Source organism: Choristoneura fumiferana, chromosome 17, assembly GCF_025370935.1.
Source record: "Choristoneura fumiferana chromosome 17, NRCan_CFum_1, whole genome shotgun sequence".
NCBI classification, from domain to species: domain Eukaryota; kingdom Metazoa; phylum Arthropoda; class Insecta; order Lepidoptera; family Tortricidae; genus Choristoneura; species Choristoneura fumiferana.
The window spans coordinates 20925893-20939985 of record NC_133488.1 but is presented as its reverse complement, the minus strand read 5'-3'; the positions used below and the strand labels follow the sequence as shown (position 1 = coordinate 20939985).

At 40.9% G+C, this 14093-nt stretch overlaps 2 protein-coding genes across 2 annotated transcripts in view; one reads left to right on the top strand and one right to left on the bottom strand.

The window, feature by feature from the left end:
- Positions 1 to 14093, top strand: part of HDAC4 (histone deacetylase 4) — a 99392-nt gene that overhangs the window by 19096 nt on the left and 66203 nt on the right.
- Positions 2209 to 5397, bottom strand: LOC141436759 (uncharacterized). The gene has a single exon (XM_074099793.1). It carries the CDS (start codon positions 5087 to 5089, stop codon positions 3887 to 3889), a length of 1203 nt encoding a protein of 400 aa, XP_073955894.1. The 5' UTR covers positions 5090 to 5397; the 3' UTR covers positions 2209 to 3886.

The following is a 14093-nucleotide window of genomic DNA, read 5'->3' as shown; positions in this document are numbered from 1 at the left end:
TAACTCTTTATTGCACACCAATACAGTAGATAGATAGATAGATAGATAAAACGTTTATTTGTTACTGCAAACACACACAATCAAAATTACATAAATAAGAAAAAAAAGAACAGTCCTAACTTAAATGTAAACAATTTTCAATTGTTTGTGTGCGCTGCAGTAGTGCAAAAGGGTCATGGCTCAGTGGTCAACATTGCTCATAGGAGCAAAACACTGATATTCTGCCACAACCCAGAGGGCCAAGAACAAATATTATCACTTTATTAAAAAAAAAACAAATATAAATGTACAATACAAAACGAAACAAACAGTGCCAAGCAAAATGAATACATTTTAATTTAACAATTTTAACAATTTTGTACCTGCCTACCACCAACGAAAATGTATTTTTATTTCAATGATTCAGAACATGCAAATGAAAAGCGAGAAAGAAAAAATAAAAGCATCACAACAAACATGCAGCCACCCTTCAGTTCCTTAACCCTACCCTATATTTTAAAATTACAATTAAAATCAAGTACCGAGCAACCGCTTTGCTTCTGCAAAAGAATTAACTTAAAGTGTTTTATAAAAGTATTTTTGGATGTTAAACGTCTGATCGGTGGAGGTATATTGTTCCAGCACTTGGTTGCAAGGTAACGAAAGCTACCGGTAAAGGCTACAGTTCTGTGGGGGTGGCATTCTAACAGACAATGTCGGGTGGATCTAGTTCCGTATCTAGTGTGAAAAGAAGAAATACCTGTCTTAGCAAAAAGATAATTAGGCCGATTGAAATTCATGACTTCAAATAAAAGACTTGCAAGATGTAAGTGTCTTCGAGAGGACATGTTTAGCATTGAGGCTCTGTTGAGATATGGCGTTATATGACTTCTTGGTGGAACAACGAAACAAAAACGACAACAAGCATTTTGTACACGCTGAACCAAACGACGAGTCGCCGACTGCAACCTTGGTCCGTATACTAAATCCCCATAATTTAACCTAGACAGGATCAGTGACTCACAAAGTGTAATACGCATTTTCTCACAAAGGAGGTTTCGAATCTGATATAAGACTTTTAGACGGTAAAAGCATGACTTGACCAGACCTATAATATGGCTTTCAAAGCGTAGTTCGCTGTCAAAAACAATACCCAAATTTCTTGCCTCTTCTACGCGTTCAATAATTTGACCGTCAATTGTGACCACTGGATCAGTATTCGAAATAGCACGGATCTGATTATTTGAGCCAAGAATCATAAATTTGGACTTATGTGGGTTTAGCAAGAGCCCGTTTTTATTCGCCCATGATGATACCCTATCAAGATCTTCATTCAACTTGCGCACTACATCATTAAAATTCTTAGGATGCGCCGACACGTATAATTGGACATCATCCGCATAAAGGTGATATCTGCAGTGTTTGACTGCCTTGACAATGTCGGCGCTATAAATAATAAAAAGTAACGGCCCCAGTATCGAACCTTGTGGCACACCACGCGTCAGGGGCTTAGGATCAGATACCAAAAACGAGCCATCCTCCCTGACAATCTTAACTGCCTGGTATCGGTTCTTGAAATAACTGTCGAACCATGTCAAGGCCTTATGGTCGACACCGTAAAAAGACAACTTGGAGAGTAGCAATGGAATATTGATACCGTCAAAAGCACGAGAGAAGTCCAAAAGTGCGAGACCAGTGCCACTTCCCGTATCCTGCTCCGAGAGTATGTTATCCACAACGTCTAATAAGGCGGTCACTGTGCCCATACCTCTACGAAAACCAGATTGAAAAAGAGGTAACATATCATTGGCCTCCACAAATGCTGACAGTTGTCTATAAACAGCCTTTTCCAAAACTTTTGATAAAAAGGGCAGAATACTTATGGGTCTTAAATCTCTAAGTGTTGTGGGATTGTCAACCTTAGGAAGAGGAGTGACCAGCGCAGACTTCCACAGCCCAGGCACCTCTCCAGTCATAATTGACCTGTTTACAATCGCCGTAATAACAAACAAGGTACGCGGCAGAGTAAGGAGTATCATATCTCTCCCAATGCCATCCACTCCGAGAGAATTTGTTTTTATTTCCAAAATAAACTTGGCGATCATCTCTTCACTGACTGGCTTTAAGGCTAGACGAGCATTACCAAAGCTGTGGTACTCAAAGAAGGTCAGTTCAGACAAAGGGACCGTCCTACTCCCCGGAACATCAAGAAAGCTATCATTAATCAAGTTGGCATCGTTAAACTGGCTCGGAAGACCCTCCAGCTTTTTAAAATTTATTGTTTTCTTAATATTTTTCCACATAGTAATAGAATCCTTAGAATTACTGTTAATATGGTAATTATAGTACGCTCGCTTTTCCTGAAATATACTATTTACTACTAGTTTTTTTAGTTCCAAGTAATACTTCTTTTTACATTCCGTCCTAGACTTGCGGTATTCACGATGAGCCCTGTTTCTTTTGTCAATCATAACCTTAATAGTATCGGTGATCCACGGCAATGACTTATTTGGCTTTATTTTTACGGATTTGAGGGGCGCATGACTATCAAAAAGGGATACCAGAAGCTTGTTGAAAGCACTCAACATACCGTCAACAGAGTCATAATTCAGTACCGATTCCCAATCTGTGGATTCCAGATCCGTGTTAAACTGGTCCATATCAATGTCCTTTAACGGTCGGTACACAATGGTCTTAGTAGGTACCCTGACACGCTTTATAGGCAAAGTTAAATTAATCATGCAGTGGCCAAGAGAACCGGTAACGTCCGAAACAAGTACATCCCGCACGGGGGTATCGGTACATACAACATCAATGAGCGTTTCGTTTTCGACTGAGTAGTGAGTGGGTTCAGTCACCACCTGATTCAAGTCCATGCAACGCAAGAAATGGAAGAGCTTAACTGTTTTTTCATTATGAGTATCTAATACATTAATATTAAAATCACCAAGCAAAATCAAGTGATCACATTTCGAAAAATGTGACACAGATTCCGTCAAGGCGTCAAAAAATGTGTCAACATTAATCCAGTTCGGACGGTATGCAGTGCCTATCATCAAATTACGGCCGTTAACCACTACAGACAGCCACATTTGTTCTATTTGAGCGGCCGGGTGTGCCACAAGACGTGCGCGAATACCTGATTTAATATAAAATGCCACCCCACCGCCCCTGCCCCGGCGCATGCTAGCCGGCCGCGGAGCATTCCGTAATCGATAGCCGGGAACGACAGGCGCTAGCTGCTCTTGCCCCGCGCGTATCCATGTCTCATTTATAGCTATCACGTCGGCCTTAAAACGGTTTATCGCTACAAGAAAATCATCGTGCCCAGTACACAGGGATCCGGCATTATAAAGTGCTAACTTTACAAAAGTAGTTTTAGACATAGCCATGACAGTTGCAAATGTAAACAAACAGTGAACAAAAAACTTGTACTAAGTGTAAAAATCTGCCTATATTTACCACCTCAATACAACTGAAGCCACGACGATATAATTTCAATAAAATATAGTGCTTGTGAATTATGTTACAGTTTACATAAAAGTGAGACTGAATACTTGATGCTGGTAACGCATACTGCACGCATTTCATTGTAAATATTATATTCCTAGACTTTCCCGCCACTGCAGCGCACGAATAACAATAACAAATGTTGTCAATAGCAAACAAAATGAAAATAAACCATCGTAACGAAGAATACACAACCAGAACACATAAAATGACATTACGCAACGCATGTAAGTTTACACTTTTACTTGTTTTACACTTACAATAGTAATAATAGCAAGCACAGGTACTTTTAAGTATTAAATTTACAGTACTGAAACATCCGAATTTTGATAATATACATAATATTAATAAGATCAATTTATTACAGTGCAAAAGAATATTTTCTGAGATGACAAAACTAAAAACAAACGGTACTTGTGCCAAAAACACGCATTAAATCATTTTCAGTACGTATACGGCATTTAGGCGTGTCTATACCTGAGCGTTGCCGTACGTAGATCTTGCCGTCTCTGGTCCATGCATAACGCCACCCGTGAATTTCCTTACATTTACGAGTTTTCTGGAACAAGACGCGGTTTACACGGGTCAGTCGTTCGTTAATGTAAAATGGTCTTGGTGTTCCCGGCAAGCCGATACCCTCCGTTGTGACCCCACGCCGAACTCGTGCTTCCTTCAACAGCTGATCACGCAGGACTCGACGCGCCAGCCGTACTACAATCAGACGGGGGCGCGGTGGTGTTGCCGATGGCGCCAGCACGTTCCCCGCATTCTCCGCCGTTACACCCTTGCCGCTATCCATGACAGTCTCTAAAATACGCCCCACTCGATGAGCACTGACAATGTCATGCTCCACCAGCGTCAGTCCGAGCTTCTGACCTACCGCAGTCACGATATGCAAAATGCTTTCACCACTCTGTTCGGGGATGCAAGAAATTTCAATATCGTTATGAAGCAGTTCTTGTTCCCGTTCATTTAATTCGGCCTTAAGCTCCAACACTGTGTCTGCAAGTGCTCCCTCGGTTTGCCTTTCAGGTTTCGTCTCCACCCAACGCTCAATAGTTTCAATCCGCGAGACTAAGTCGTCAATCCGGGTATCGCAAACATCCAGTCTAGTCGCAATACTCGACACCGTCCCACTCAAATTTTGCAACTGGACCCGGACGTCCTCGCGGACCTGACGTACTTCTTCACGAACCTGGCGGATTTCGGCAATCAGAGTTTGCATGTTGGAGGTATTTAACGTCAAGTCATGTACAGTGTCATTCAGACTGATCAGGGACATATCAACATCAGGGGCGGACTCAGCACTATCTTTGTCCAAACGAGCACTATGAGACCTGACACCGGCCCCGCGTTGTAAATTAATATTACCGTAAGAACCGCGCGCCGGAGTATTTGTGTTGTCGGTCCTAGGTTCGCCGCTCACGCATTTAACGCACTTCCAGGTACATCTTTGTTCCGGGGTCGAGTTAATGAACAATTTTTCTGCTATATTTGCACACAGCAGATCATATGACAGTTCACAAATACAGCATTTTAAAAATTTACCATCCGCAATCTCATGCTTACAGCCCGAACATAATAGCTTATTTTTCTCCATCGCAATGCGCGCTCGAATGTGCTTGAAATAAGGTGCAGAGTCGCAAACAATTGTCCGCGCGCTAAAGACGACAGCCGAATAGATCCAGCGAACACGCAGCTAATAAGCGCAAACTACCGACTTGCACAATTGATGTAAATAAAATTTAATAAGTTTACATCAAGATTACGTTCACAGGGAGCATATCCGAACAAAACAAACTACGCGATTCGAAGGGCACAAAAAACCGCTACACTTTGGTATAACTTTTATGTATTTTAACTTGCTCTTAACACTGTTTGTAAGTAATGAAACTGAGTAAAAAATAAGACGTGTTTACTTGACGGCGCTTCGCTGCCTCTCCTAGCCAGTAAACAGTACAGAGAACACAAGTATATACATAGAGATTTTCTAAGGTAAGCAATAGGCGGCTTATTCGCTTCAGAGCGATCTCTCATAAATTTTGTAATAAATTTCACATGGTTTGAAACAATAAAATTTTCTTGTTCCTTGTGTTTCCGTAGTTGTAGAATTGACAGTTTAATCAGTCAGTCAATATTGTGCAGAAATATTAAAAACTAGCTTATGCCCGCGACTACGTCTGCGCGGATCTAGGTTATCGCGCGGCGGCGCCCTCTACCGGAATAAAAGATATCCTATGTTGATCCTTGGGGTTCAAACTACCTATATACCAAATTTCATCAAAATCGGTTCAGTGGTTTCGACGTGAAAGGGTAACAGACAGACAGACAGTCAGACAGAGTGACTTTCGCATTTATAATATTAGTAGGGATAGTAGGGATTATCGTTACTACATTATCAACGTTCCTCATCTTCCCATGAACCCCATTTTGAAGAATGGGATCAAATCATTTCAGTTAGGTTAGCTACGAATTTAAGAAATACTAGCTGTTGCCCGCGGCTTCGCCCCTGTTGTAATTTTTCTAAATTTTCTTCCATAAAAGCCTACTCTTGACAATAACAAACACAACAAAAAATCACGTTTGTTGTATGGGAGCCCCCTTTAATATTTATTTTATTTTAATGATTTGTTGTGAATATTTCATGCGTTTACCTATTGCCGTTAATAATGTCAAGCAGAAAACGGCAAAAAAATCACTTTTGCTGTATAGGAGCCCCGCTTAAATATTTATTTTATTCTGTATTTAGTATTTGTTGTTACTTATCTATTTTCCGTAGCCAAAATGGCAAAAACGGAACCCTTATAGTTTCGCCATGTCTGTCTGTCTGTCTTTTTGTCCATCCGCGGCTTGGCTCAGGGACTATCAATGCTAGAAAGCTGTAATTTTGCACGAATACATATATATATATGTAAACTATGCCGACAAAATGGTACAATAAAAAATTAAAAAATATATATATTGTTTGGCTCCCATAGACGTAAAGTGGCGGTGGTTTTTTTTTTCTCATCCAACCTTGTAGTGTGGGGTATCGTTGGATAGGTCTTTTAAAACCATTAGGGGGTTGCTAAAACGATTTTTCGATTCAGTGATTTGTTTGCAAAATATTCAACTTTAAAGTGCAAATTTTCATTAAAATCGAGCGTCGTCCCCTCTAAAATCTAAACCGGTGGGTGGAAAAATTTGAAAAAATTCAGGATGGTAGTAAGTATATAAAACTTACAAGGAAAACTATAACGGTTAAGTTTTCTTGAAAATTATTAGTAGTTTAAGAGTAAATAGCAGCCTAAGGTATAAAATATACCTAAACTTGGAATATTCCGTACAAAATACGAAATCCTTAGAAAAATATTACTTAATTTTTTCGTAATGGCTACAGAACCCTATTTCGGGCGTGTCCGACATGCTCTTGGCCGGTTTTTTATTTATGTAGATACATGTATATGGCCTATAAATAAAACGTAAGCTAAAATTAGCGCCTCCTACATATCTGAAAATTGAACGATCACTTCAAGTCACGTCACCTATGCCAACGTAAATATTTGATGCCTGGCAATTAAGTGGAAATCTAAAAATAAAACAACTTGCGAAATCACAAGCCGAGATTGTGTTCATGAATTTTAAATTCTATATTATCTTCCTCGCGAGCAGACTTTTTCTATAACTCATTAAGTGATTTTGGTGTTGACGTTTTAAAGATAAACATGCTTGCCAAAATTATCTTCATTCAACGTATGATGTCATTTCTAAAGTAAATTTGTTTAGAGACCGTTGAATTAGTTATTAATTTTCTGCGGACGTTAGAGTCGCGTAAGCGGCATCATATCATTAAGATTAATGAGTTTATCACGATTATCAACTCGCTGTGTTCCCATGCTGTCACTGGTAAACCTACTTTTTGCAATTGGGTTAATACAGGCATATTGAGATTCTAATTGTTTCTACGCCGCATTTCTGCTTGACAGTTGCGATATTAACTATCGCATTTTAATCCGTTGTAGGTGGTTTTGTCGATATACTCGTAGAACGCTCGCTCTCATTTGCGTTAGATACTTATAACACCAATAGAACACTCAATTTAAGTGTGTCTGTCGACGTCTAATTGAGGTGTATTATTAGATCCAATCACATCTCAAGTACCAGCGCCGATGACTCGTCTAAATATAGATTTGTTTGTCGTTGACGATATACATAATATGTTCGGACCATTAAGTTTCCTAATCGGTTGGTGAGAGACAGCCGGCGACGGCTAGACGCAATAAAAGCAATGACGATCCTACTGCTTTGTATGGGAGTTATGAAACTTCAAACCGATCAGCCTAAATCTGACAATGAGTAGATATGTAACCAGAGTTGACGGGCAAGTAGTGAAGCTGTTCTTTTCAAGCAAGCAATTTTGTTTTTGGATTATCCTATCTCAATTTATTTTAATTCGGCTATATTGTAGTTTGGTATCAAAATAGCCATTTTTTTGTGCACCTGAAACCGTAAATTGAATTTACTTCTGTAAAACTTTTCAAAAAGGAACAATATGTACTTACTCGTATACAAGATGAAAATAACGCCGGTGACTTATTACAGCGAGTAGATTAGACTTCACTTAGCAGAGGTCACAGGCTCATTTATAGAAGTGTGCGGACAATTGTTAACAGGCCGTGGGCAGGATGTGGTGCCCGGCGTCATTGGCTACCACATCGCACCACCACCTGCCGGCTGCGTTAGGCCCTAACTGGTTGCCGGTAGTTTACCGCTCACCAAACTTGACGCAGTGCTGCGTTATAACTGCGTTGCAGATGTCCACTTATTCAGCAATACAAGTTCATTATATCAGGAAGTGAAGACATTCAACTACTTATATGTTTAGTGAATTGGATGCGACGAATGTATTTCTACATTAAGCGCCACTAACTAGACATCAGCTGCACGATTGTATGAAACCGTATCGTGAAGTAGTGAAGTCGACTCAGACTCCGTACATATTGCCTTGAACGATGTTATGAACATCTTAATGCATATGGAAGATTCCGCCCGGATCTAAATTGATCACAATTGATGCGCTCGTTTTATTGGCACTGTGTGTTAGTCTTCAGTTATCTATTAGGTAGTTGGTGTCCGATGCATATCATTTCACCAGGTGGTGTGCTGACAGTTATTGTCTGAATGTAGGTTTACTGCGTGGAATCTTCCCCGCCGTCGTGTATCTATTCTACTACCGTTAACTGTCTCGCTATCGATACGGCAGGGAGTGTTCTATTTAGATTTTATACGCCATATGCTGTACCGTTAGCCGCTTCAGGGTTTTGAACGTGAAACTACCGTGAGACTCACTCATATTAAATGATATTGTTATTTTAACGGATAGTTTAGCTCGACATGTTTCGGGCTAACTCGATTTAAGACGTGAGTTATCCGTTACAATATCATTTAATATACGCTTCAGAGTTTTTCGAAATTCATGTGCGGAATTACATTTGAAATTTACCACGAGCTTTGCGGTGAAGGAAAACATCATGAGGAAACCTGCACAAACCTGCGAAGCAATTCAATGGTGCGTGTGAAGTTCCCAATCCGCACTGGGCCCGCGTGGGAACTATGGCCCAAGCCCTCTTGTTCTGAGAGGAGGCCTGTGCCCAGCAGTGGGACGTATATAGGCTGGGATGATGATGATGATGATACGCTTCAGGGTTATTAAATTCTATCTTCTATTGATATTGCTCCACTATTTCACTGTAAGTCTTTTGGGTTACCTTTACAAGCAAATTGAAATCGCTTGGGGTATACAATCGGATATCAGCAAAACCTAAGGGCGACGAGTGAAAAGTTTGAAGAACCGTAAATCTTATGCTAGCCCTGCGGAAAGTCCATTCACCAAAAATCATCAAGTGTCACTTGTGAAGTTGTGATAGCCATCAGCACTAGTCGTAACCAGTGGATAGAGGTCATAGAACGAGTATGTATCGGTTGAGTTGAGCATCCGCGGTTATTTCGGGAGTAATCGGATTGACCCGCCCGCGCGCCTTGACCGACTGCGCAGCGCAAGCGCAAGTGCGCAGGCGAGGCGCGCTGTTTCAAAACAAACAAACGTCGCTATTTGCTTGGCTGGATTGTGGAATATTCCAAATGAGGGATATAGATGATTGTTTCCATTCCCTTTCCTTGTTTTACTTCCGTTTTGATGCAGGATAGGATTGTGATTGATGATGTTTTAAACAAGGCTTCAGGTATATTGTAGAATTTGTATGAGTTTTTAAATTTTCTTTCTTGTCGCAACATCAAGTGCATCATGTAATGACTAGCAGAGCAGAGTGTCCTATATCGAAATGGCAGCGACATTCTCAACACGATATTATCAAGTTATATTTAGTTAAACTCGTAATTTTAGGGGCTGTTTCACCACCCATTGATTAATTTTATAAATGTGATGCCGTTTCTGTCTATTCGAACAAAACAAACAGAGACGGCAGCACATTTATCCTTTAAATAAATTTATTCAATGGATGGTGAAACAGGGGGTTAATATCTTAAGTTACGTGAATTTGGACTTTGTTTCGAAGCATGCTTTTAAATCTTCGAAAAAATCAAAACAAAGTACAGTCGAGTTCATAAAATTGTGAGCAAAAATTTATGAACTCGACTGTACTTACGATCGAACAGTCATCGTCAAACGTTATCTGTTCACGTATCTCACGTGGTGCCGTGACGTACGTAAGTACATAGACCCCTATAATGGCAGCAGCCGCTGGGCTGAACCTACCGCACTACCGCCGCCGCGCCGCCCACGCCGCCGCGCAACAGGTGGCAGACCTTCACCTTATCATCTCACAACACCGCCGCTGGAAAGCCCTCGCTCGACCCTGTTTCAAGTTCAAACCTTTGCACTGTATGAAAGTTTTATGTATCAATTTAAACATGGAAGGATGAAGCGGATAATCGATTTCGTCTTCTGTGTGATTTATAAAAATGTAATTAATAGAGATACAAGTCAGTATTTTACATACATTAAAAATGGCCTACAAAGACCACATCCGTTCTTGCCGTTTCGCCTCGCCTTTACCTTTACCTTAAATATTAAGTCGTCGCGTGATTGTCTTGGACGAATTTGCGTAATTTTATACACATAGAATACACGCATGAATGGTAGAATATGTTAAAGGAGAAAAAAAATCTGCTCAACTATATATTTATTTTCTTTGAAGCGTGTTGCGACATTTCTGTTAATCTACGTCTGTCTGGTTTTTAGCAAGAGTTAAGCGTGTGCGCAGGCAGGCGCAGGAAGTCGTAAGGGCGGGCGGATGTTCGCAGAGAAGATATATACTCGTATGTATCGTGCGTCACGTACGTAGTAGTAAATAGTTTATAGTTTCTTTGAGTATTATGCTGTAACTTTCGCAATTCTCACTCGTATCTAACTAATATTTCTCGGGACGAAATCACGAATTAGTTCGCTGAAGTGGCGTTGGGCTGGCCACGTTTGTCGCAGGACCGATGAACGGTGGAGTAGACGAGTCCTCGAATGGAGACCACGGACGGGAAAACGTAGTGTAGGGCGTACTGAGGCACGGTGGACGGACGACCTTAAGAGGGTCGCTGGCGGCGGATGGATACGAGGGGCTGAAGACAGTGTTGTAGCGCTCCATGGAAGAGGCTTATGTATGTCCAGCAGTGGTTATTGTTAGAAATATTAGTTACCTACTTCGAGCATGTTCTCATTTCCAAGTCTAGATCATCATATTAAGATCTGTAGGTATTAACTCTATTTCCCCAAATGTTGGCTTCACAGCATCGCACATACATCAGTGGGTAATAATACGTACCTAGATGTTGATAACGATAAAACATATATTGTTTTCGACAATCGAAAAGCACAAAATAAAAAACAGTGCATGAAAGTTCGGAATGTATTCTTGACAATAGTTAACCCAACTAAATTGAATCAGTTTCAGCCGGAATGCAATTGCCTGTTGAAACAGTTCTGTGGCACACTTGCGGTTCTATTTGCTGCACACTCAATTCACTAGTTTTGTCATATGTAACTAGGACAGGGGCTATATTTACGAAAGGATAAATTCTCCGTCCTGTAATAACACTACTAGTTCTACGGCTTCTACCGATGCCAGCATATCCAACACTAAGTGCCTATATAAGATGTTCATGAGTTCATGACCGACTAAAATGTTCTAAATTACTTCCTCAACCCTAGTTTTCAAAATATACCTGAACCAGAACTAAACGACAATGGATCCAATTTCTTAGCCAAACAGTGCTTTTAAGTATCTATCTACAACACACGTGTAATAATTTATTGCGTGCTCGCTGGTAAACAACTAAATCAATCTCCCCTCTCATTCGAGATGCCTAATCTCCAGCGTTTTGCGAACTTATGTAACTCCCATCAATTTAATCAAGTCAGCAATAAGTTAGGGCGGCGGTCTCTGTTGTTTGCCGGAATGATTGCGGCACCGTACCGCTGGTCGCACTTGATTTATTCGCCGTGCCCTTGGCCGGGACGCGCCTTGATAACATCGCAATCGGGGAAAAGGGGTCACGCTTTTGTTGCCTCAGCATACGTTGATTTGTTGCAAACCTTTTAACCGGGTTCGGAAAGGTTTCTCGGTACCTTACTTTTTTAATCCCCAGTCTCAACCAGTAGAAACTAAGTCTATTTACAACATTGACCATGTTAATTTCGTGATTATAAACTCTTAACCTTCCTGTAACTCATTAAATAAGTTTATACACTAAGTTATTTACGATATCGTCCGAAATAGAAGCGCAACTTGCGCTCAGAAATAAATCTCAATCCCATAAATGGCGTTCGGCCGTCTTTCAGTGTGTCTATAAGTTCCCGGCTATTCTCGGGGGGCTATAAGCGGCGCTGGCGGTATTATTAGAGATGTCCAAACGCCGACTTCAAATCTGTTCGCACCTGATTGGACGCCGGCCAGTGCGAACCAGCGGTCCCACCGGCTAGTTATCATACATCATAATTATGAACAAGAAACTCGTGCACTCATTGTACTCCTAATCCATGATACAATTGTCCTGACAGAACATGATACCCGATTAAAACATCCGTTGCTCAAATCAAGTACTTATACCTACCGCAGAACACACGCTTGATGCCAAGAACAAATGAAAAAATAGTGTTTGTTGAAACTTATCCTACGCTGATTCCATAGCATCGTATGTCACTTCCGTTGCGGTGTTTGAGAATGGACGCAAGGGGCAACGATGTAATAAGGAGCCGCTCACGATGCTACAAGCGTGACATTATTGGCTTCAAGATGATGAGAATATGACTTTAATGTACTCTGTTTCCTGTCGCCGGCGTCCCTCAGATCCACGAGAGCATGCGGATTGCATCACAGCACGCAACGCGCTCGTCGATGTCAACCAGCGGTTATTTTTATTTTTTACACAGTTTTTGCTCGAGGTCTTGGTCGTGGCTCTTTCACTTGCCTCAGTCTATTTGTGCCCTCGTTAATGTACCGCAGTAAATCACGCATAATTATTTATCGCGAGACCGGCGCGGGCGCAGGGTTTGTTTAGGTTGGCGTGCGCGGCGCGACGCGAGGTCGGCTTGGGTAATTGCTCGTGGATGCCAACGCAGCTTGCATTGCCATCTTTAAAACAAATCCGATATAATCTGATAATTGCACAACCCTTACCTATTCTGCACCTGATGATAAGCTTTGACTGGTTCAGAACAGGAACATTGCCAGGTATCAGCGAAGCGGCAAATACGATAATTGCTCAGATGAAATGCTGTAGGTACATATCTCATTTTTGACGAAATGAGTCACTTTCATACCAGTATAGTAAGAAAGAGATTATACCGGGTTCCGGGCTCCTCTATTATGAAGAGTGGAAGCTGTGGTTTAATTTTTTGCTCCTGTTACAGGGCCCAACTTGTATAAAGGAGTGAGTTGTAGCAGGTGTCATGAAAGCATCGTCACCCAAACGGCCTAACTATTGAATATTGTTTACGATTGTTGTCATGCGCCAAATGTTGCTGTTAGATTTGGCGCAATGAATAGCATCGCTGTTCCTTAAAGATTTATATAACGAGTATCGAATGCTTATGTTGGCAGCATACAATTAATAGCGACTGTTGTAAAATAAGGCGATCGTAAATTTTCTCCATCCGGCTCTCAAGTACACAATTAACAACTAAATTTAGATATATAATCGTTCGTACTAAATGCCAAGGTCGCTCTAATTAAGGATGAAACGTATTCGACACTTCAAATAATTCTATCAGATATTAAAGACAAACAAGCTCGGAGAATGTTTTTTGAGATACGAAAAGATAACAATTAAGCTGTGAGAATAACTAATACGCCTGTCGAGGCGTAAATAGAGGACTGAATGGTTACGTTGTCTCAAACGATGCAAGTCGTGCTCTATGATAATATACGACGCGACTGTGCCATGTTCTAGCGGCTCGTAATCCTCCACGTGCGAACACTGTTTCTCTATTGCTGTCTTTAAACCAGCATGGCGGCCAAAATCTAATTGTACTGAGACCGAGCTACAAACCGCTCTATTATTAGACGTCTAGGTGTTGGGATTAAATTAATGATTGTGAATAATATGAGAGTCAA